This window comes from Natrix helvetica (genome assembly GCF_964273705.1).
Source record: "Natrix helvetica genome assembly, chromosome: W".
Taxonomy (NCBI): Eukaryota; Metazoa; Chordata; class Lepidosauria; order Squamata; family Natricidae; genus Natrix; species Natrix helvetica.
Window position 1 is genome coordinate 56,244,260 of NC_138555.1, and position 24,602 is coordinate 56,268,861.

At 44.6% G+C, this 24,602-nt stretch overlaps 1 protein-coding gene across 5 annotated transcripts in view; it reads right to left on the bottom strand.

Moving 5' to 3' along the window:
• LOC309400337 (YTH domain-containing protein 1-like) overlaps positions 1-24,602 on the bottom strand; it is a 115,232-nt gene that overhangs the window by 70,129 nt on the left and 20,501 nt on the right. For all 5 annotated transcript variants that reach the window (XM_081968762.1, XM_081968761.1, XM_081968759.1 and 2 more), the window contains one exon: positions 8,280-8,611. In XM_081968762.1, coding sequence (XP_081824888.1) covers positions 8,280-8,611 — 332 coding nt within the window. The remainder of the gene's footprint in view (positions 1-8,279; positions 8,612-24,602) is intronic.

Sequence of the window (24,602 nt, forward strand, 5' to 3'; positions counted from 1 at the left end):
AAAAAGGGATGTATTTTTTGTCCTGACTGCCGTAATTAGTCTATGCCAAGACTCCTTCAGAGCCACACTTTTCTTTTCTTTTAGAAGGTTCTTATATTGTGCTTTCAGCTGCTTTAAGTAGTAAGTGTGATCCTCAAAGGGGGCACTTTTACTTTTCTTGAATTCCATATTATATATCCTTTTTAGTTGCACGCAATCTCTATCAAACCATTTTTTGTTCTTTGAAACCAGCCTTTTGGAGTGAGCTAGTGATCTGTTACTGAGAACCGAATTCAAATTTAAAATTAAGGATTCAAACCCCTCTAGGTAAGATCCTCCACACTTATTTCTTAGTAGAGATGTACGTAGCTCTATGGTTTCAGGGGCTAGCATCCATTTGGTAACTTCCTTAGCGTTTTTCTTGTTCCATTTAATTTTTACCTGGGTATTTTGAGTCTCTAACCTGGGTAGGTAGGCTGTGCCTGCCCTTAGAGATTTCTGGTGCAATGTGAGAGTAAGGAGTATTGTATTATGATCGCTTTCCAGTCGTGAGTCCACCTCCATCTTCTGTAAGAACTTCAGGAGGTCACATGATATTATCCAGTAATCAACTGTGGATTGTCTTCCTGCTCCCCGATAAGTATATTCTGCTGGAAAGTCGCCCCATGGGGACCCGTTAAGGATACAAAGATCCAAACCTACAGTCATTTGTCTTACACACAAACCTGCCCGATTAGCTTTAGGGTCTTTAAATTGTCTGGAATGCAAAGATTCTCTTGTTACATTTTCATCATAGTGAATCTTAAAATGATTAAATAATGCTTGATCATTTGGTTCCATTCTAGCGTTTAAGTCCCCCCTTATAATTATCGCAGCTTTGGGGAATTTGGCTGAACAGCCAACAATAAAATCTTCTATGCTGTCCCAAATCTTGTTAATCACATTATTCTTATTAAGTGAAGGAATATAGATATTAAAAAAGCAAAATCTCCACCTGTTTAAATAAGAGTAATGTAGTTACAACCCATGGCTGGAAAGGTGGCAGTGGTACACATTTAAATTGCAAGGATGTATTAACTAATGTCACAATACCCCCTTTAGCTCTCCCCCCGCACCCACCCACCTTGCTTGCGACAGCCAGGATTGAGTTAACCCAATAGCCATCTAACTGAATCCCTGTGGAGGCCCATGTTTCCTGCAAGAAGAGGATGTCAAATTGTGATATATAGTCAAAAAAGAGTTGGTCTTTTGATGGAACAAACCAACCTGCTATATTCCAGGTTATAAGGGAAAGTGGGTCATCTTTTGCAGCTCATCAGGAAACTTGATTTATACAAAGGGAAGTTGTCTGGTTGTTACCATGGATTGAGGTGTCATCGCACACCGAATTGGCCTTCTTTAAAAATAGGGAGGACCCGTCTAGGTCATGTGTAGACTCTTGAGGAACTTGTTCAGGGTAAGAGGTTTTAGCACCAGCTAACAGAGTTTGCCATTGCGATGCCTCTTCTCTGGGTGTAGGACAAGGCGCTATTAGGTCATTTTTCATTCTTTGAGATGGTGGCTCTGACGTGGGTCGACTCTCAGTTTCTTGGTTTGGTGCTGAAGGTGCTGATGGTGTCATGGGATATTCACACAGGGATGAAAACATCTCCATCTCAACTGGGATCTCTAATACCCCCTTTGGGTCTTGCCTTCTATTTTCCATGATCTTGTATTCATGTAATCCCTTGTCCTCTGGGGGAGAAGTGAGAGGCTCAGTTATTGGGGAAACCAGATCTATAAGCGGCTCTGCTGTATCCATTATGACCAATAAGGATTTCTTTAAATTTTCTAACTTGTATAATATATTGTCTTGTTCTTTCCTTGGGAGAGCGCCAAAAGCGTTAATGAGACCAGCTTCTGTGCTGTTAAGTATCTCTTCACCGGGCAGGGCTGGTTGACTCCCACTGTCCTTCTCTCTCTTTTCCAAGGTTGAAAATGAGGAGGAGGCAGCCACCTTGGGAGCTCGCATGTTAGCTATTAACAGAGTAACCCTTTCCTCACCAAAGACTCTGACGGGAAAGATTTGGAAGGAGGCTAAATATGCCTTCATCTTGAATAACATCTGTGGTATGGTGGGCTGTTTGAAAGACAGGAGAATCCGCTTCCAATTTGGGGCCTCAGGTAACCACTCCACAGCACGGAGCTCAATCATGCCCCTGTGACAGTGAAGAAGCTGGCTTAGGGAATTTAGTATTGCACTTCTGGAATTCCAACGTCCATAATTAAGTCCGTTCATATGGATTCTAAAAGCTATCCATTGGGTTTGTAGTGAGCGATGTGATTGTTGTAACTGAGGGAGGGATACTTTCCTGATTTCTTCTTTATTGATACCTTTTCCTCTCGTTGCCTTGTCTGGGGAGGGACTGTTTTTCTGAGAGGATTGCCACCTTTTATCCGACTCTTTAACTGTTTCTCTGGCTCTTTTCTTTTTCCTTTTCCTTTTCCTTATCCTGTGTATGGGAGTTAACCAAGTCTTCTGCAAGAACTTTAGTGGGGGTACCTGGGGCACGATATTGTACTTGAAGAAAAACAGCTAAATCCTTTTTCAATGTCTCTACATCATGTTGGATGGCAATTAATTGTTCAAATATTGAAACCACCGTTTGCGCTGTGAGAAGGCATTGCTTTGCCATAAACTCAGTTGAATTTTCCCAAGGTAAACTCTCCGTACTCTGAATTATCTGGTTGTTGGTCGCCTTTTTTGCCTTTAGCTCAGCCTCCATATAGAAAGTTATTGGGCTAGTTGTTCGTGAGAAGAGCTGGCTATCAGTTTGTCCCCACCCCCACCAGATCAGGAAAGTCTAATAAATGCTGTTTTGCCACATCTTTTTGCCGGTCCCGTTCTAATCTCTCCAGATTGTTGTGGATGGGGGGGTTAGTTTTACTTACAGATCTCTTGTCAACAAAGAGCTCCTCAATTCTTGGTTGTTTTGCTGTCTTCACTGGAGGGAGAGATCCTGGGCTAGTGCCATGGCGTTTCTTTCTTTTTCCCATGCTTATTTAATTCTCAGCAGCAACAAAAGTTTTTGTTTGTATTATGTTCTACGCTGTTATCTCCACCATTAAATGTTAATTAAATAAAAAAGGATCCAATGGGAGTACTAAAAATTGATAAAATAAAATAAAACCGGGAGGCACTACTGCAAACACGCTCCAGCTGCATCGGCTCTATGGGAAAATATAAAGTTAAGATAAGGGCTTTATCCCTAAATATGATAATAAAATGGAGTTGCTAACTGGTTGAATATGATAATGGAAAGATAGCTAAATAAAAGTTAATATATATGGAATATAGATAAATACGAAACTGATATGGGGATCTTGTAAAGCAGAGGTTTGTGATCTACCTTTTTAACATAATTAAATTGAGTTGTGAATTGATTGAATATGACAATAGAAGGACAACTAAGCATGGGTCAAAATTTATGAAACATGGACATATATAGAACTTTTAAGATGATGAACAGAGTGAGATGTTTACCGCTTGTTATTTTATATAATACATTAAGGGAAGTGTAACGAACATTGAACAGCGAAGATTGCCATCTAGAAGACAATTAAGGGTATTCTAATCCAAGGTATGGAAAAATGGAGAGGGAACAGGAAATGTACCTACAATGAGAAACTCTTGTGTTAAAAAACAGAATCACAAATTGGGGGCATGTAAGGATGTATAATTACCGTATTTTTCGGAGTATAAGACACACCTTTTTTCCTCAAAAAAGAGGCTGAAAATCTGGGTGCGTCTTATACACCGAATACAGCATTTTTTGCCTCCCGAAGCCCCGCCCCTTCACCAAAATGGCTGTGGAAACCCTTATGGAGGCTTCCAGAGAGCTCCTGGGGGCTGGGGAGGGCAGAAATGAGCAAAGAAAGGGGCAGTTTTTTGCTGCCCCAGCCCCCAGCAGCAATGTATACAGTGGGGCAAAAAAGTATTTAGTCAGCCACCAATTGTGCAAGTTCTCCCACTTAATAAGATGAGAGAGGCCTGTAATTGGCATCAGAGGTAGACCTCAACTATGAGAGACAAAATGCAAAAAAAAAACCCAAACAATCACATTGGCTGATTTGAAAAGAATGTATTTGCAAATTATGGTGGAAAATAAGTATTTGGTCAATATCAAAAGTTCATCTCAATACTTTGTTATATATCCTTTGTTGGCAATGACAGAGGTCAAACATTTCCTGTAAGTATTCACAAGGTTGGCACACACTGTTGCTGGTAAGTTGGCCCATTCCTCCACGCAGATCTCCTCTAGAGCAGTGATGTTTTGGGGCTGTCGCTGGGCAACATGGACTTTCAACTCCCTCCAAAGATTTTCTATGGGGTTGAGATCTGAAGACTGGCTAGGCCACTCCAGGACCTTGAAATGCTTCTTACAAAGCCACTCCTTTGTTGCCCGGGCAGTATGTTTGGGATCATTGTAATGTTGAAAGACCCAGCCATGTTTCATCTTCAATGCTCTTGCTGATGGAAGGAGGTTTGCACTCAAAATCTCATGATACATGGCCCCATTCATTCTGTCCTGTACACGGATCAGTCGTCCTGGTCCCTTTGCAGAGAAACAGCCCCAAAGTATGATGTTGCCACCCCCATGCTTCACAGTAGGCATGGTGTTCTTTGGATGCAACTCAGCATTCTCTCTCCTCCAAACACGACGAGTTGTGTTTCTACTAAACAGTTCTATTTTGATTTCATCTGACCATATGACATTCTCCCAGTCCTCTTCTGGATCATCCAAATGCTCTCTAGCAAACTTCAGACAGGCCTGGACATGTACTGGCTTAAGCAAGGGGACACGTCTGGCACTGCAGGATCTGAGTCCCTGGTGGCATAGTGTGTTACTGATGGTAGCCTTTGTTACGTTGGTCCCAGCTCTCTGCAGGTCATTCACTAGGTCCCCCCGTGTGGTCCTGGGATTTTTGCTCACTGTTCTTGTGATCATTTTGACCCCACGGGGTGAGATCTTGCGTGGAGCCCCAGATTGAGGGAGATTATCAGTGGTCTTGTATGTCTTCCATTTTCTAATTATTGCTCCCACAGTTGATTTGTTCACACCAAGCTGCTTGCCTATTGCAGATTCAGTCTTCCCAGCCTGGTGCAAGTCTACAATTTCGTTTCTGGTGTCCTTCAACAGCTCTTTAGTCTTCACCATAGTGGAGTTTGGAGTGTGACTGTTTGAGGTTGTGGACAGGTGTCTTTTATACTAACAAGTTCAAACAGGTGCCATTGATACAGGTAATGAATGCAGGACAGAGGAGGCTCTTAAAGAAGAAGGTACAGGTCTGTGAGAGCCAGAAATCTTGCTTTTTTGTAGGTGACCAAATACTTATTTTCCACCATAAATTGCAAATAAATTCTTTCCAAATCAGCCAATGTGATTGATTGGTTTTTTTTAACATTTTGTCTCTCATAGTTGAGGTCTACCTATGATGCCAATTACAGGCCTCTCTCATCTTTTTAAGTGGGAGAACTTGCACAATTGGTGGCTGACTAAATACTTTTTTGCCCCACTGTAAGCCTCCATAAGGCTATGCATGCAATTTTTTTGACAAAAACCAGGTCCATTTTCTTGAAAAACGGGCCAATTTTTGCTCATTTTTGCCACCCCCACCCAGGAGCACTCTGCAAGGCTATTCATGCCTTTAAAAAAAACGGGCCTGTTTTTGTGAAAAACGGGCCTGTTTTTGTGAAAAACGGGCCGTTTTTGGGTGGTTTGCAGAGTGCAAAAACTTTTTTTTCCTTTTGGAAAGCTCTTTAACTGATTGATGAGTATTACATTGATCAAGTGCTGTGCCAGCAGAAACATCTACCTATCTACTGTATTTCTATCTATCTCTATTTCTCTCTCTGTGTCCCTCTACCTACCTACCAACTACCTACACACTCTCTCCCTACCTACCTACTGTACTTCTCTCTCTCTCTCTACCTACCTACCTACCTACCCTCTCTCTCTCTTCCTACCTATCTACTGTATTTCTATCTATCTCTATTTCTCTCTCTGTGTCCCTCTACCTACCTACCAACTACCTACACACTCTCTCCCTACCTACCTACTGTACTTCTCTCTCTCTCTCTACCTACCTACCTACCCTCTCTCTCTCTTCCTACCTACCTACTGTATTTCTCTATTTCACTCTCTCCTCTCTCTCTCTCTCCCTCTACCTACCAACCTAACTACTCTCTCTCTCCCTACCTATCTACTGTATTTCTCTCTCTCTCTATTTCTCTCTCTCTATCCCTCTACCTACCTACCTAAACTCTCTCTCTCTCTCTCTCTCTCTCTCTATCCCTTTATCTACCTACCTACCTAACTACTCCCTACCTACCTACCTACTGTATGTCTCCCTCTTTCTCTCCCTGTCTATCCCTCTATCTACCTACCTACTTTTTTTAAAAAAATTCCTCTTCAAAACCTTGGTGCATCTTATACACCGGTGCGTCTTATACTCCGAAAAATACAGTATATAAGATAATGATGAGAATAGCTGGGAATTGTAACCAGGTCTACATCTCGACCAAAATTAGGGGGGGGGGGGGTTTAAAAGCACAATGACTATATATGTATACTTTTCTGTTATATCGGGGGTTTTTTTACTAAAAAGGAGGAGAAAAATTAAATATGTATATTGAAAAGGAATAATAAATACCATTAACATAAAATGGAGCTCGCTCAGAAGCTGAAATACACCAAGTAAATGAGACAAAGAGTGGGAAGTAGAGGAGAAAGGTAAGGGAAGAAGAGAGGGAGAGGAGAGAGGGCAAGGGGGGGGGGGGAAGAGCTCCACTTTGACTAAATAGCGGCAAGTGGGGTTTTTTTAGCAACTGCAATGAGAGAGTTCTGTAAATACCCCACCCTTCCCCATTTTGGATTTTGCCTGGAGAAGCTTGTGCTGATCAAGGCAGTGTTTTTTTAAAGAGGTTTTAAATCTAATTTGCCTCCAGACGTTGTGGGTGCCCCATCACTGGAGGCTTTTAAGAAGAGACTGTATAGGCATTTATCAGGAATACTCTTATGAAAGCAGTGGATTAGACTAGACGACCTCAAGATCCATTCCATCTCTGTTACTATTGCAAGCCAAGAGTTCTGTAAATCCCCATCTCCCTCAGTGCCAGGCTGGAGACTCTTAAGCTACCAGTAATTAGTGGCAGTTTTTTTTTAAAAAAAGCAACTGCATTCGGAGAGTTCTGTAAATTACCGCCACACCCACCCACCCCTTTTCTGGGCAGGTGTCTGAAGATGCTTGAGCTGATTAGCAGCAAGTGGGGTTTTTTTAAACTGCAAACTGAGAGCTCTGCAAGCCTGCTTGGAGGCAATTTAGTTCCTCTGGCTGTACTGGAAACAGCTGATTGGTGGCTGGGCAGGAAGTAAATCAGATCTTCATTCATTTAAGGAGCCATTTGATTCAATTAATGAATTTTATTTTAAAAATTTGTAAAATTGAGTCTGATTCATTTGATGCCTTTTTTGACTTACGAACCTAATGGGCAAGCTCCATTAGGTTCGTACCTCGAGGACTACCTTTATTGGTCACTGATCTTTTTTTTAATGTCAGAAATGTTTATTTCAGTGGTGGGTTCCGGATCCCGTTCCAACCGGTACGGTTGGAACGGGCCCGGCGTCACCCACATGGATGCGCGCGATGCACGCATGCATCATACCTGCCATCTGTGCCTCAAGCCTCCGCGATGCTCCAGCTGCTCGGTGGAGCGTCGCACAGGTGCTGTATGCGCCATGTGCGTGAGCAGAAGCGCCGAAGGCTTTAAAGGACAGGTAAGGAGCTCCGGGCAGGCTCCAGTATGCCCATACTGGGGCGTACCGCCTGCAACCCACCACTGGTTTATTTGTACATTTTTTAGTTGTTTATTATTCTCATTTAACAGATGCAAATAAATGAATAAGATGGGCAAATTTTCATTTTTCATTTAGTTGCATAATTATTTACACTAATAGTTGCCCAATAATTGTGCACACATAGATACTCTCCTAAGAAAGCCAAAACCTCACTTTTGCTTTCTTAAATATTCAGGTTTGAGGTTTATTAACATTTTGGATTTACCAAGAGCATTGTAGTTGTTCAATACTACAATTAATCCTCCAAAATACAACTTGCCTAATAATTGTGCATACAGTGTACTTTAACTGAGCAAGGAAGGTAAACATCTGAAATGCCTAAGGAACTAATAATATAAAGCAACATACTATTGCAGGAAAGATCCTATCTAAGTACAGAGAGATTCACAACCCATTACTTACTACAGAAGCATCTGGAGTAGAAGACTTAGCCCTTCTGTCAGCATCCCTTTTCCTCATACATGTCTTTTCAGGCTTTCCCTCATAGGGATCACTGGAGGTGCTGCTTGTCATATGTATCTTTCTGTCACCATCTGGAGGTTTACTTCTGTCAGACCTTCGATAGTCCTCACTCTTGTATTCCAATACTGGCTTTCCTTTTGTGCTCCCAATTCTTTTGTTGTTGTCAATAGAAGAACTTGGAAGTTTGGGTAACATCTGCCTTGAGGAATGTACAGATGGTTTTTGTTTTTTAATTTCAGCTACTTCCATCCCCTCACTTTTCCTTTTAGATCCTTTAAAAAAAAGTTATTAGTTACTTAAATGTTAAAAAGCTGGTTGCAAATACTTTCAGAAAATGTTTGATGGCATGTGTACCTATGGTCTGATAAAGTTAATGTTGATTTTAGAAACCACTTTATTAGGCGAGCCATTTTGAGAATTTGGAATAAATATGAAATGAGACTATGGCCAAAAGTACCTTTATGCCCCTCCCCCCAAAAGCACATTAGAGAAAGGAAATGAGGGTCAGACAAAAATGGTTAAGGTATGCAGATTTATTGGATTACTTCACATATGATATTAAATTAAAATCCAGAGTACACTTGGTATTAGAAGGTTTCAATTGTCAATGGTTTTTGTATTTGCAAATCTCAGAGATATTTAAAGCTGATAAAGTATTCAATTCCGAACATGTTCAAACTATCTTTAAAACGGAACTGTGTACAAACGATTAACAACTTTACCGCTAAAAATTATAAACATTTGTTAAAATTGGAAACAGAAGATGAACTAGTTAAAAATTGTATGATAACCTGGGCAAAAAATCATCACGAATGAAGATTGAAGTAACACTCAAACAGGAAACTTTATCACCTTTGGTGGACTTTGGTGGAGCTAAATAATATTGGATTGAAGTTAGTAATTCAATTTTTTTTCAAAATATACAATTTAGATGGGAAACATTTTGTTAGGGTTTATGCATAAAACATATACCATTTCACACTACTATCCCTATTCTCTTATTCTTCATTGTATTTTTATCGTTAATGTTTTTGTGTATTTTTTAAAATGTAATACAATTGACAAAATGTTTTCTCATTTAGCATAAGGCAAAGCATAAAAAGACATTGAATCTAACATTTTTATACACATAATTTTGTAGCTATTAACTTCTGGCCAGTTGATGAGAACTCCTAGGATCTCTATTTAAAGCTTGGGGAACTAATGTATTATTGTGAAAATTACTGGATAAAGCTGAAAAATATAGGAAATTATCTGAAACAGAATGTTCTTTTTTTCCCATTTCACAAGGGAACATTTCCTACAAACCTGCCTTCAAAGACTTCAAATTATTAGCTATATTTGTTCACTAAGGAATAATAATTACTGTTTTCCCCAAAAATAAGACCTGGTCTTATTATTTTTTTTGCTCCAAAAGACGCACCAGACATTGGACGGCAGGGGCGGACATGCAGAGCCCCCGGTGTGGTGCCACCCTTGCCTTGCCACCTGCCTCACCGTGGTAGCACTGACAGCAGGTGGAGGCAGAGGGCCACCCACTCTGTGTTCAGCAGCTGCTGCAAGCATATTTCAGGCAGCCATGAACTCATCTGGCTCTCAGTCCCTCACAAGCCACCGACAGGGAAGAACCTTCAGCCAGAGCAGCCTGGTGTCAGGCCTGGAAGCCATCTTTTGCATTGGGCCTTCAGGCCTGCCACATTTACTGCTGTGGGAAATTGAGAGGGGGGATTATATGGAGTGGGATAGATATAGTCAAAAGAACATTCCTTTCTCAGAATCAAGGATGTCTTGCCCTGCACCTGGAGTGGTGTGATTGGAAGGCATCTCCAGTTGGGACGGTGTCTGATTGGACCATGTGATGGACATGTGTGTGCTGGGCAGGGACTTAAACTTTCGTTTGGGTGGGGAAAACCTGGAAGCTTTCAGATTTAAGTTTTCCCAGATGTGCCAATATGACATCTCTAATAAAATGGAACTTTGAGGAATCTCAGTGTCAGTGTTCCAAATAGCATCCAAAATTAAATTAGAGTCCAAGGCAACGTGCTGCTCAAAGTTCCAATTTATTAAAAGAGCCATGCTGGCACATCTGGGGGAAAGCCCAAATCTGAAACTTCTTCCGTTTTTCCACCCAAGTTAAAGTTCATTATCTTGCCCCCACACCCACAAGTCCATCACATGGTCCAATCTTCCACTGCCATGCTGGCAGTTCCACCCATCCAGTTCCGGTCAGGTGCAGAGGTGCCAAGACAAAGGATGACCTTGGCAATCTAAAAGGTATTTTATTTTGGTTACATCACTGTTCTGACCCCACCCCCACCCCCACCCTACCACCACCACCTGTGAATAAACCAGAACACAGGCTTGGCTATTTGCCACTGCTTAATTACTGAGATAACGAATCCTTTGGCTGAGGGCACAGACAACTCACATTCAATAGAGTAGCTCTGCAGCAACCCAGATAATTCAAATGAAGCAATGCAGATAGTCCAAACGAACAGACATGGCTAGAATACACAGATAGATTTTCTTAACTACTAATTCGAATGGTTGTTTCCTGCAAATGTCCCCTCCCAACGCCTCACCTATAATCTCTCTTGGGCGGGGCCAATCCACAACCACCTGTGCTTAATCATCTTCTGTGAGTCTGCCTACGGAGTTGCTGCTTCCGTTTCTCATCCCTTCTCAATCTAGCATCAGGGACAAACTGCCTTTGATCCTCCCCACTGCTCCATGCCTCAGGCGCCTCCTGGTAGCCAAGCAGCCTCTCTGGTCCCTGCTCTGAGTCTGAACCCTGCACAGGGTCCTCCACATCATCCAGGGCAGACTCATATGGTTCCTCGCTATCTGAGTCCATCAGCAGCTCAACTGGATCCTGCTGGGCCACAACACTAACCCTCAACGCAGGGCACTTCCCCCAGGTCTGACGCTCAGGGTGTGGCCTCGAGGGACATTTTGCATGGTAGGCCCGTCACATTAGCCCAAGTCCCCTTGTCCAGCCCATCGTCCTTCCAGTCTACCAAGTACTGGGATCGTCCCTTTAGCCATCTCGAGTCCCGGATCCGAGCCACCTCGTGCATAAGCTGCTTCTCCGCCTCACGTGGTGACGGCTGGGGCGGAGACAGTTGGAGGAGAGGACAAGCCGACCGCTCAGGGACCAGGAGCGACCGATGGAACACCGGGTGCACTCGCATCGAGCGTGGCAAGGTCAGGCGATAGGCCACCAGGTTGATGATGGCCTTCCCCGGGAACAACCCAAGATAACGGTGATCCAACTTCTTAGCCGGCCGGTGGGACGGGAGGTGTCGCATGGACAGGCGCACGCCATCTCCCACAGCCAACTCCGGCATTGCACGCAGAGACCTGTCCGCCACCCTCTTGTAGTCCTCTTTGGCTTGAGTCAGATAGCGGCGCACCACTTGGTGGACCGCCTGGAGCTCCGAGAGGAAGTCCTGCTCTACGGGGACCGGGGAGTCGACTGGGGTAAGAGGAAAGAAGCGAGGGTGGTACCCGACATTAGCCAGGAAGGGCGTCGTCTGCGTGGAGGTGTGCTGCGAGTTGTTAAATACAAACTCCGCCACGGCCAGGTAGTCCGCCCAGTTGTTCTGCTGCTGATTCACGAAGCAGCGCAAGTACTGCTCCAAAATCCCGATCACCTTCTCCGTCCCCCCGTTGGTTTCAGGATGGTGTGCTGAGGACAAACAAATCTGGACATCCAGAGCCTCCATCAGCCCTTTCCAGAACTGGGACGTGAACTGCGTTTGACGGTCTGACACGACCCGATCGGGTAGGACGTGTAGACGGAAGATGTGCTAGATGAACATGCGGGCAGTGGCGCGGGCTGTCGGCAATCTCCGACAGAGAATGAAATGTGCCATTTCGTGAGCATGTCCACCACCACGAGGATCGTGGTAAACCCCGAAGACAGAGGCAATTCCGTCAGAAAGTCCATCAACACGGCTCCCCAGGGTCTGTCCGGGGTCGGCAATGGCTGAAGCAACCCTGGAGGAGCTCCTGTCGCTGACTTGGCCTGCCAACGCTGTACACAAGAGGTGATGTACGTCTGTACGTCGTGTCCTAAGCGGGGCCACCAAAAGGTACGGGAGACCAGGTTCAAAGTCTTGAAAAGGCCAAAATGTCCCACCACCAGATTGTCATGGCACTGGGAGAGAATAAGTCCTCGGAGGGGCCCCGCGGGCACATAGAGCCTGTCCCGGTACCTCAAGAGGTCGTTGTCGAAGGTTCACGGGGAGGCGGGCCCTACCTCTCCCCTCCGTTGCTCCACCCACTCGTCGTACCGCTGCACATCCCATATCCGAGACCGTAAGTCCACGGGCTCGTGAACTGCAGCAAAGGATTCGACGGGCAAAACTGTCCGGGGTGGAGAGGAGGAGGTATGCGTCGCGGTGATACTGCGGTTTTCCGGTTACTCTGGAATAGCCATTGAATCCGGATCATTTGGACAGTCCAATCTGGACCCAAGCCGTCCCGAAGAGACGGTGAGAGGAAGGGGAACACCAGGGGGATCCAGGGGATTGCAAAGTCTCTGGAGACCTGGGAAAAAGCCCCTTTTGCCGGCGATCAAGAGCCAGCCCCTGGGCTGCCGAAGCTGCTGACAGCTCCATAAAGTAAGAGCAGGAGAGAGAAGCATGCCGTTTTGGTGAGACTTTTTTTAAAAAAAAATTTAATTGCAAAGAGAGCACCCTAAATTTGGAGACTTAAGGCAAAATAGAGAATAACCAGAGACTCAGCGATGGTTTTAAGTATGGTTAATTGAAACCGTTCGGGTTTTTTTCCCTTTTTATTACCGGAAGCCAGGCTGGACTTTTGCTACAGTTTAAAGTGGATTCGTTGTTGGAGCTTTCTCTTTATTTCTAATTTCTTGATTTTTGGAAGTGAATTGAAGAGACTTATGCTTTTATTTTTAAACTGCCATAATTTTTTTTCCTTTCCTTATTATCTTTTTACTCCTTGGGCTTTTTCCTTTGAATATTTCATTCGAAAGGGAGAGTTGTAAGAGGCTTGAGATTGGATATAATTTAACACTACCACCTAGCAGATCTTGAAACAAAGTTGCCAATTCTTACCGCTGGAATTGTTTAGAGAGAAACTCTTTCATGCAAGGTTAAGACCTGATAAGAAGCAAGAACACAGTTGTTTATGCAGGTGTTTCTTGTGGATCTTTAGTGTCTGGAGACCTATTTTGGAAGATGAATGAAAACATATAAGGGAAAATTGGAGTGAGCTTGGAAAAGCCTCTACATTAAAATGGAAAAAACTTTGAACTCTCTCTTCTCTCTTTTTTTTTGCTGACAGTGTTTACATTACTTTGCCTGGGATGTGATGATTTCTTTTTGTTCGCCCTTTTTCCTCTTTTTTGTTGAAGCTTTGAAGTTTTGAAGTGTTGAATATTGTTTTTTCTTCTTCTTCTTCCCTTTTTAAGATATTTGAGATATATGAGACATCTGGATGGTTTCTTTTTAAATCTAAATGGACTGAATCAAAGGAATCTGCAAGCAAAATTTTTCTTGCTCCTTTTTTCTTTTTATTCCTCTCCCATTTTTATAATGTTCCAATTCCCCTATTCTTCTTTTTTCTCTTTTTTTAAGTTGGACCTTATGATTTGGAACTAATTGGACAAGGTGGTTAAGATTTTTATTGTCTTTTTGGTTGTTTTTTTTTACTACATTTCTTATATTCTTTTTTATTTTAACTTTGACCTTCTTGCCCATTCTTTCTACTTATTTGCTCTTTCTTGTTCTATATTCTTGAGATATTCTTGAGGTCATCTGGGACATCTTTTTCTCTCTTTTCTCGCTTTTTTCCTTCCCCTTTCTTATTTTTCCTGATAGTCAATCTTAATTGGATCAAGTTACAAAAATAAAAGAGAGAATAAAATTAGGAAGATGAGTAGAAAGACAACACCAGTGGGCTGTGCAACAACGACACTCGCCTCCTCTCCAGTAGGAGGACAAAGATCAATACAATGCTTCAGGATCAGCTTCTTCATGAAGGCGTGCTTCAGGGCCTTGAACGAGTGCTGTTCCGTAGGCCCCCAGCGAAACGGCACTTTCTTCTGCAGGAGCCGAGTGAGGGGCGCGGTCAGGGAAGTGAAGCTGGGGATGAAGGTCCGGTAGTAGTTGGCAAACCCGAGGAGTCGTTGGATATCCTTCGCTCGCCGAGGAGGTTCCCAACTGCGCAAAGACTCTACCTTGCCCGGCTCCATCTGTTGGGAGTATACTCCTAGTGTTGGGTAGGCAACATATATCTATATACAATAACAAATGGTCGTTGTTGCTTTAAATGGTTGAATGTACTTATCAGCTGTAATTACCTTTACAATAAGAGGGAGTCAGGAGAGCTCTCTCTCTCTCTCTCTGCTTGTCCTATGCTTGATAACTACTTGCTCACTTGATGACTGGAACGTGAACTGCGACCGTAAGCAATTGTTTGTTCTTTGAACTGTGTTTAGACATACATCTACTATCACTGCTTGTGAAACAATTATTATTGGTAAAGCTACTTGTTGTGTTTTTACTAGCAGTGTCTGAAACTCTATTCGTGTTTTTTCTACTAGCAACGTTTTTTCTCTCTAGCTGTAAATTCCGCTGCGGTATTTTCTCTCTCCCAACGGAGATACCCATAACACCATCGCAATTCCTTCAGGGGAGATACAGTGCCCCAGGAACTCGATGGTAGTCTGCCAGAACTGACACTTCTCCAGCTTCGCGTACAAACAATGCTCCCGGAGTAGTTGCAGGACCAGGCGTAGGTGCTGCTGATGACCCTCCCGAGAAGCCGAGTAAATAAAAATGTCGTCCAGGTAAATAACAACAAACTGGTCCAAGAGGTCCCGGAAGATATTCATAAAATGCTGGAAGACGGCTGGGGCATTGGTCAATCCAAACGGCATGACCGTGTACTCAAAATGTCCATACCAGGTGTTCGTACCGGGTGCCATTCATCCCCCGCCCAGACTCGGACCAGATTATAGGCGCCATGCAAGTCCAGTTTCGTGAACACCGTCACCTCCCGGAGCCGCTCCAACAACTCAGGAATCAGGGGCAGAAGGTAATGGTTGCGCACCGTGATTGCATTCAGACGACGATAGTCACAACAGAGTCTCAGATCCCCGGTCTTCTTCTTGACAAATAAGACCGGGGCAGACAGTGGCGAAGACGAGGGCCGGATAAAACCCTGGGCGAGGTTCTTGTCCAGAAAGTCCCACAATGCGGCCAATTCTGGCTTGGACATGGAGTACAGGCAACCCACAGGGAACTGCGCGTCTGGCACCAAGTCAATGGGGCAGTCATAAGGCCGGTGCAGCGGCAATTGGTCCGCCTTCTGCTTGCTGAAGACGTCCGTGAAGTCCACCGGCAAGGATCAATTCAGAATATGCCAGAACACATAATGTTCCAAGGGAAGTACACGTTAAATTTCTTAGGAAGACCACGAGGGATGAGGTTTTGGGGGCCCAAAGGGGAGGACTGCTAAAATATAAAGATAAAGAAATTGCCATTCTTAAATAAATTCCGAAAAAAATAAGAGATAAGAGGAGGAAGTATTCCTCCTTATCAAAGAAATTATATAACAAAGGAGTTTGGTTTAGATGGTTATTGCCAGAAGGAATGTTGATCTTCTGTGAGGGAAACAGAATTAGAATCAATACAGTTGTGGAGGCAGAGGCCTTCATGAAAAAACATAGTGCCCTCCTAGAGGACGAAATTATAAGAGGTAGTGAAAAAGGTGACAATACACAAGATATGAGGGAGGGAGGGGCTGTGGTTCCACCAGAGGACAGGGGGGAGGGAGCAATATTGAAAAGACTCAGGTCACAAAAATAAATATATTTGAAATATCATTGTAATTGTTGATATATTAGAAAGTGGCAAAAGAGATGATTGAACATATGGTTGATACAATGTATAACTAGATGCTGTTTCTGCTTATCTTTTATCTTTTGTTTTTTTTCTCTGTAAAAGTTGTGAGATTTGGAGGGATTTCTACTTTCGGCACGATGTAGCTGCCAAAACTTTTTGTATATCCACCTACCCTTTCCTATAAATGTTTAAAAACCAATAAAATTCTTTAAAAACAAAAGTGATGTGTTGAAAAACATCATAGGAAAATGGAATGGATGGCAGAATTTATTTGAAAAATACCACCCCAACAAAACTCTCACGAATAGAGCGTTGAACATGATGAACGATAATGTCATCTCTCATTTCTGTAAAGTTTTGATGCGCAGGAAAAGACAAGTCACATTAGATTGCTTTTTGGTGACTAAACAGTTAAAAAAACAGGAAACCCCTGACTCAGAAATTCCTGAAGATGAAACATTAGAACATGAAGAAATCGCAAGAGAGAAAGCACCTGAAGGAGAACGTCCTTCCATCACGGAGGCAGATTCTCCTGCAGATTCTCCTGCAAAACAGTAACACCTCTCTCTCTCTCTTCTCTCTCTCTCTCCTCTCTCTCTCTCTCTCTCTCTCTCTCTCTCTCTCTCTCTCTCTCTCTCTCTCTCTCTCAGAATCGATCTACTGTACAGTTTTCTCTGTTGTTCAAGGTTTTCTTAGTGAAGGGAATAGTAATAAATAAAAAGCAGTAAGTATTATCAAATTAAGTAGAAACTTGTTCTTCTATAGACATTTGTTCTATTGTAGTGTGTGTGTGTGTATATATGCTGGTCTTCTTGTATTCGGGTCTTTTCCTGTGTAAGATTGAGATTGTCTTGGCAACGTTTTGGCGAGGTCCCACTCGCCATCTTCAGACTGGTGTTTTCGGCTTTGTGCTTGTGCGAGTAAGGCGTGGTCGGAGCTGTCGTCTTTCTATAAATCTTGGTGGGGGTGTGTGGAGTGCTGGCTTTGGTGCTGTAAGTGGATTGATTGGCTGTGTAGTTGCATCCTGATTGGTAGATGGAGTTGATGTTTGTAGATTGGTCGGCTGTTTCGTATCATACTGTGTGGCTGAGGTACTGGCTGTGTGTCCGTTGTTCTTTTGTGTTGTAATGACCTGGGTGGTGGGTGGGGTTCGTTTGTTGACTAGGGCTGGTTTCCAGATGTCTGGTAGGCGGGAGGCATCATCACATTTATTCATATTGTGGGGGTGTTTCTCTATTTCAATGGCCCCATAATTATTCTCTTGTTGAAGTGTTCTGTTTTGGAGATTAATTTGGTTCCTTCAAAATCAATTTCATGTCCTGTAGCTTTAAGGTGCTGGAAAAGGGAGGAAGTTTTTTCTTTTTTTCTTACTGCATTCTTGTGTTCTGAGATGCGTGCATTTATTCTCCTGTTCATTTGTCCAATTTATGTGGCAGGGCAGATTTTGCATGGTATTTCGTAGACTCCTTGGTTTTCTAGCTGGATCTTGTCTTTGGGGTTTCTTAAGATGTTGGGTATTTTTTGGTCAGTGCTGAAGGCTGTCTTGACATTGCGCTTGTGGAGAATTTTGCTGATTTTATCTGTGGTGCCTTTGATGTAAGGGAGGAGGGCGATGCCGGTGTCCTGTTCTGTGTCTCTGTTCTTGGGGGGCGTCTCCCTTTGGATTAGGTTGGTAATTGTTTTTCTTTGGAATCTGTTGGAGATTAATACATTTGTGAGAGTGTGCAATTCAGTTTTCAGGTGGTCTTTGTCGGCTAGGCGTTTGGTTCTGGAGATGAGGGTCTTGGCTACAGAGTTCATCTGTGCAGGGTGGTGATGGGATTGTGCGTTTAAGTAGTGGTTGGTGTGTGTTTTTTTCCGGTAGCTGGTACAAGAAGACCAGCATACCTACACCTGTGAAAATCTACAAAAATATATTTATAATATACTGCTGTAAAACTATTTTTTAAGCATTTAATTGTTAAGCATTTGTAACACATATGCCTATGTAAAAACATATGCCTGCAATCAATTGCATCCTTCCAGCATTAAGATCTAAATCCTTCATAAATCCTTTTCCTTCTTCCATAAACGCCACCCACATTTCCTCCAGGAATTGGCATGTAACTCTCTCTATCTCAAACTACCAGAGCAACTACACACCTTTTGTGCTGTTAATAGGGGACCGATTTGGCCAATTAGGAAGACAAAAGGAGGGAAAAGATAACAAAAGATAAACACTTTCAGAAATGAGTCTGTTGCAGGAAGATGTAAATTAGGGTATATGACTGAGTTTCACAATGTAGTTAGATTATATGACTAGAGTACATACTAAGAACTAAGACTTTTGTGGGTATAAGAAAGGACACCACATTGTCTCATGCTTTGTAGAACTTTCCTCCCATGTCTCTTGTGCATGTGCTTGGAATTTCTTACCCAGAACTTTAACTCTGATCAAAGAATAGTCTGTTTTCTTTGGTTTTCAAGCCTCCGTTTAAGTCTTTGTTTTGGTTCATTTTTGGCTTAAGTGTGTTGCCAGACTTTACATTTTTGTTATTAAAAGATTTTACTATTACACTGTGAGTTCCATGGCATAATTAACTATTTTTGTGCTTAATTTTTTTTAATTTATATATAGTCCGTAGGGGTCTAGAACGGATTGATCATATTTACATACAATCCAATGGGAAAATTAGATTCAGGTCACTACCAAATCAGGTTGCAACCAAGATTATGGAACGAATTGTGGTCGTGACCCGAGATCCCACTGTAGCTGCCCCAGTACTCTAAGGAAAAGATGGGGGGGATGAGACTTTGCATGGATTTTCGTGGAATTAATGCTGTGTGCGTGGAGAACACATACCTCCTCCCCCTCATGAAGGACATGCTGAGCCACTTAGCCAAGGGCAAAGTGTTCACCAAATTGGATTTAAGAGAAGCCTACTACCGCATAAGAATTAAGGAAGGAGATGGATGGAAAACCGCCTTTAACTGCCTGCTTGGCAGCTTCCAATTTAAAGTCATGCCATTTGGCCTGCAGGGAGCTCCAGCAGTGTTCATGCAACTAATTAATGAGGTGCTACATGAGCACCTATACAAAGGGGTCCTCGTTTACCTGGATGACATTCTCATATTCAGTGAGACCCTTGATGAACACCTAAAGCTAGTGCGGCAAGTGCTGAAAAAACTCACTGCAAAACTCTACGCCAAGCTGTCAAAATGTGAATTCCATAAAGCCTCCCCAGATTACCTAGGCTACCAGATATCCAGCGGAGGAGTGGAAATGGACCCAGGGAAAGTGAAAGCAGTGCTAGTGTGAAGGTTCCAAGAGTTGCCCTAATTAATTTACGAGTCCAGGGACGAAATTCAAAGTAAAACCATTCGTTTATTAGGACTAACATCTTAGCACGGACTTCTGTGTAGCTGAAACTAAATCACATTTAATGGTGTCTGACCTTTACCGCTGTGACCCTCCCCTCTGGCTGAGGTCATTAATCACATTCTCCAATGGGACGTTAAAGCAGGGTTCTAGACATGCGCATTCACATCCCAGTACAGAAATATGAGACTTTTACTCTGGCCAAAAGTATGCATGGAATTTCCCTCCCCTTCTCAAGGTGATAGTAGTCATGGAAATGCCTTAGGCGTTGACATCCGGCTCCCCTCACTTCCTCAAAGTGACCTGTATAAAACAAAGCAATTTGAGTACAGGTGTATAACTTAGGGATGTGATCCTCCCCCAGGCTTGCTTGGATTTTCTGCATGGAATTTTGCTATAAGGCGATCAGCCTGGATATTTCTACTTTTCACCCAATATGCCTCTGATAAGGGGTAGCCCTTCCACTTGATTAAGTATTGGAGTTGTCTGTTGTGCCACCTTGAATCAAGGATACGCTGAACTTCATAATGGGTTTGGCCCCCTATGACCATAGGGCCCGGGGGCTCCTGGGGTAGTGGTCTCAGAGTTGATCCAATCACAGGATTTAAGAGGCTGCTATGGAATGCTGGGTGTATCTTCCCCAACAATCGAGGCAATTTCAATTGCACCGTAACTGGGTTGATGATCTTTACTATAGGGAATGGTCCCATAAACTTTGGCCCCAGTTTCTTGCTAGGCAGTTTTAATCTCAAATATTTTGTGGAGAGATAAACGTTCTCTCCCACCCGGAATGGCTGTTGCGGAGCCCGGTGTTTGTCTGCCTGCTTCTTATAGGTTTGTGCCGCTTTAGCCAGTGCCTTTTTGACATTTTCCGAGGTCGCTTTCAGCATCAACATCCAGTCAGCCAAGCTGACTGAGGAAGGGGGATCCCTTGGATACTCAGGCATTGGGACGAAGTCCATACCGCTCACTATTTTGAACGGCGTGAGTCCTGTGCTACTGTGGACAGCATTATTATACGCGACCTCAGCAAAAGATAAAAGGTCTGCCCAATTGGACTGCTGATAGTTCACATAACACCTCAGGTACTGCTCTACCATGGTGTTCAGTCTCTCTGCTGCCCCATTGGTGCTCGGATGAAAAGCTGAACTAAGACCCTGAGATGATCCAATGGACCGCAGGAACTTCCTCCAGAACTTAGCCGTGAACTGGACCCCTCTGTCTGAGATAATTCTTCGAGGTACTCTATGCAGTTGGTAGATATGCTTCACGAACAGTTTAGCCAGCTTGTGAGCTGAGGGTAGTCTGCTGCAGGGTATGAAGTGTGCCTGTTTGGAGAACAGGTCTATTACAGTCCAAATCACTGTGTTTCCCCCACTTTTTGGCAACTCTATCATAAAGTCCATTGCAATCTCCTCCCACGGCCTCGTTGGCTCTGCTACTATTTGCAGTAGTCCAGGGGGTTTTCCTGGTCGTCTCTTCATTGTGGCACAAATGGTACAACTTTTCACGTACCTATCTATATCTTCATGCCAGGCCACCAGAATTGCCTCTGGGCTAAGTGTAAAGAACTAGGGTACGTAGGGATTCTGGGACGTAGAGTTTTGTCCCCTTCCATGCAAGGTCATCTCTCTTTGTCAAGATGTGTTGGTTGGTTTGGAACCAGGGGTCTGCTAGCAGTTCAGTTTTAAGCCTCGTGCTTAGGTTGCTTGCAAGTTGGTCTTGCCGGTCACGGCGTTGCCGTCTGGTGGTCACTTGAGCAGCGGTTTGGGTAGTGGGAATGATGGCGTCCACTACGTGCTCCCGTTCGCATTTGTACTGAGGCATGCGGGAGAGGGCGTCAGCTAGAAAGTTCCTCCTGCCTGGAATGTGCTTTAAGACAAAATCAAAACGGTTGAAATACTGAGCCCTTTGGACTTGTTTAGGTGATAGTTTCCGTGGGGTCCTAAGCACCTCCAGATTTTTGTGGTCGGTCCAGACTTCGAACGGTTTCTGGCTCCCTTCCAACAGGTGTCTCCAGGTTAGCAGTGCCCATCTCACTGCAAAAGCCTCTTTCTCCCATGTGGCCCATCATCTCTCTGTGTCTGTGAGCTTGCGGGAGGTGTAGGCGCAGGGTTGTAAGCTTCCTTGATTGTTACTTTGGAGTAGCACCGCTCCCACTGCCACATCACTGGCGTCTGCCTGGATCACGAAAGGTTGCTCAGGGTCAGGATGCTTCAGCACTGGCTCCTTTGCAAACATTTCTTTTAGTGTCTCGAACGCCTCTTGGCAGGTTAGGTCCCATGGTAGGGGTTGTCCCGGACGAGGTTTCGTTCCTGGGCTCCCTGTCTTCAGCAGGTCTGTCAGGGGTTTGGCAATCTTTGCAAAGGAGGGGATGAATTGCCTGTAGAAGTTCGCGAACCCTAGGAAGCTTTGTAGCTGTCTGCGGGTGCGAGGGGGATGCCAGCTTAGGACGGCTTGCACTTTCGCTGGGTCCATCTCTATTCCCTCATTTGACATTCGGTAACCCAGGTAGTCTAACTGTGCACGGTGGAATTCGCATTTTGATACCTTGACATACAGGTTGGCTGCCAGAAGTTTCTCCAGTACTTGGCGGGCCAGGGGTACGTGGTCGTCCACGGTCTCCGTGTAGATAAGGATGTCATCTAGGTAGACGAGGACCCCCTTGTAGAGGTGCTCGTGCAACACCTCGTTTATTAACTGAATGAATACCCCTGGGACCCCTGCAGTCCAAAAGGCATCACTTTGAATTGAAAGCTCCCTAGGAGGCAGTTGAATGCTGTTTTCCACTCATCTCCCTCTCTGATTCATACTCGGTAGTATGCTTCTCTGAGGTCTAGTTTGGTGAAGACTGCTCCCTTGGCCAGATGAGACAGCATATCCTTCATGAGGGGGAGGGGGTATAGGTCGTGTACGCACCCCATTTATTCCTCGAAAGTCAACACACAATCTCATGGTTCCATCTTTTTTTTTCTTTGAAGAGGACTGGTGCCGCGACCCGTGGCTTGGCTGGCTCAATGAACCCCCTTGCTAAGTTTTTGTCTATGTATTTGCGCATCTCTTGCATTTCCCGGGGCGTCATGGCATACAGTTTGGGCTTGGGTAGTTTTGCCCCGGGGATGATTTCGATGGCACAGTCTGTCTCCCGGTGGGGAGGCAGAACATCACACTCAGCCTCGCTGAATACTTCTGCGAGGTCCTGATATTCTATCAGAATCAGTTCGGCCTCTGGGATTTTGTAGGATGTGGTTGCCAGTTGTTCTCGTGGGCTCTCTTGGGGAGTTTCCAGTGTGGGTGGTGTTTCTACTTGCTGGTGTGGGAGAGGTTGGGGGCCCCTTGATATCCTAAGTCTTCGGGTACCCCCTTTCCACCAGATGGTCAGTCCCCACTTGTCCAGTCAGGAAAGTCCCAGTATGACTGCATCTGTCATTTTGGGGGCTTTTACGAATCAAATTACTTCCCAGTGATTCGCTAGTTCTAGCCTCACTGGTTCAGTTAGGTGGGTGGCATAGGCTCCACCCATTAGGGACCCATCAACCTGCTCGAACCGGATCGGGTGGGCCAGTCTTTTTGCTCTGATCCCCAGTTTCAGGACTGTGGTTAGGTTGATCAGCCTGCAACCTTGTGCAGCCTGAGTCTATTAGGGCTTGAAAATCCCCCTGGTTTCCTGTTTTTGGGGCTGTGAGGCGTATTGGAAAAAGGAAAGGGTGAATTGATTCACTCACCATTGGGTCATTTTCTCCCTTGTCCTCGCTGTCATATGATTCTGGCGATTGGTTGTCGCTGCCATCACTTATGCCTGAGGGGAAAGGGGCCTTTGCAGCCTGGAGGGCTTTCCCAGACATGTTGGTGGTCCGTTTGGACCCTCGTTCTGGTCGTGCCCTAGGAGGTGGGTATTGCCTTGGTTTTGGGGCTGGGGTTGGGCATGCAGCTGCCATGTGGCCCATCCCCCCACATCTGTAGCATTTCGGTGGACTTCGAGGGAGGGCTAGTCTCAGAGCCTGCTGTGGTGCTGTGGCTCCCTGCCGGCTGGGTGGTTTCAGGTCGGGTTGACCTCTTTCTTGTGTGTCCGCTTGCTTTGTCATGTCGTTGGTGCGCAGCCCGCTGTCAACTTTTGTTGCTACTCGGAACCACTCAGAGAGTTGATTTGGGATGTTGCAGTATGCAGTTAGCTGGGTAATTTGCTTGTCCAGGCTTGTTCTGAAAAAATGCACCAGCAGCCGCTCTGGTAAGGGGGGTAGCCTTCCTATGACCCTCCTAAATTCACGGATGTGTTCTTTGATGGGGCGGCCCCTCTGCTTTAGGTTGCTGAGTTCATCTTCTGCATATGGGCCCGCCTCCTCCACCTCCTCAAACCTGGCCTCCAGCAGTTGCAGGAAACCATCTATGTCTTGCAGTTGGGGGGCTCTCCTCTTGTGGAGGGCTGCTAGCCATTCCCTTGCTTCTCCCTCTAGACCCTCTGCAATGGCATTCACCATGGCTCTGGGGGAGGTGCCCATAGCATTCTAGGTGGATATCAGTTGAATCAAGGAATAGGGCTAGCTGGTCTGAGTCTCTGTCAAACTTTCCCCTGAATTGGGGTGGGTCATCCAGCCCTAATCCCCCAGCCTCCTGTTGGCCTTGGTATGCTTGCACCTGATATGGCTGGTTATCTCCTTCACCCCTAGTTCGGCGAGAGGGAGGGGTTTGCCTGCTCTTGGCAGCCTGCCTGCTGCGTGGGAGATTCACTGGTTGCCGTTCTGGGCTCCTTCTCCTTCCATTGGGATGGGGAGGGGGGCTGCGCTCCAGTCTGCATCTCTTCCCTTCAACAAGATCAGATGTCCCTTCCCTCACTTCCTCCCTCCGTTGCTCTTTTGCACTCCCTCGGGATTCCATCTGGGGCTTTGGACTTGGGCAAGGGAATTTCCACATTTACTTATCTTCTCTTGCTTCTGCTTCTGAGAAAGGCATCCTTGTTTTGCTTTGCCGGATACCTCCAGCTGCAATCAATCTCCTGTCTTCCTGATTTTCCCTCCAAGCAACCCAAAC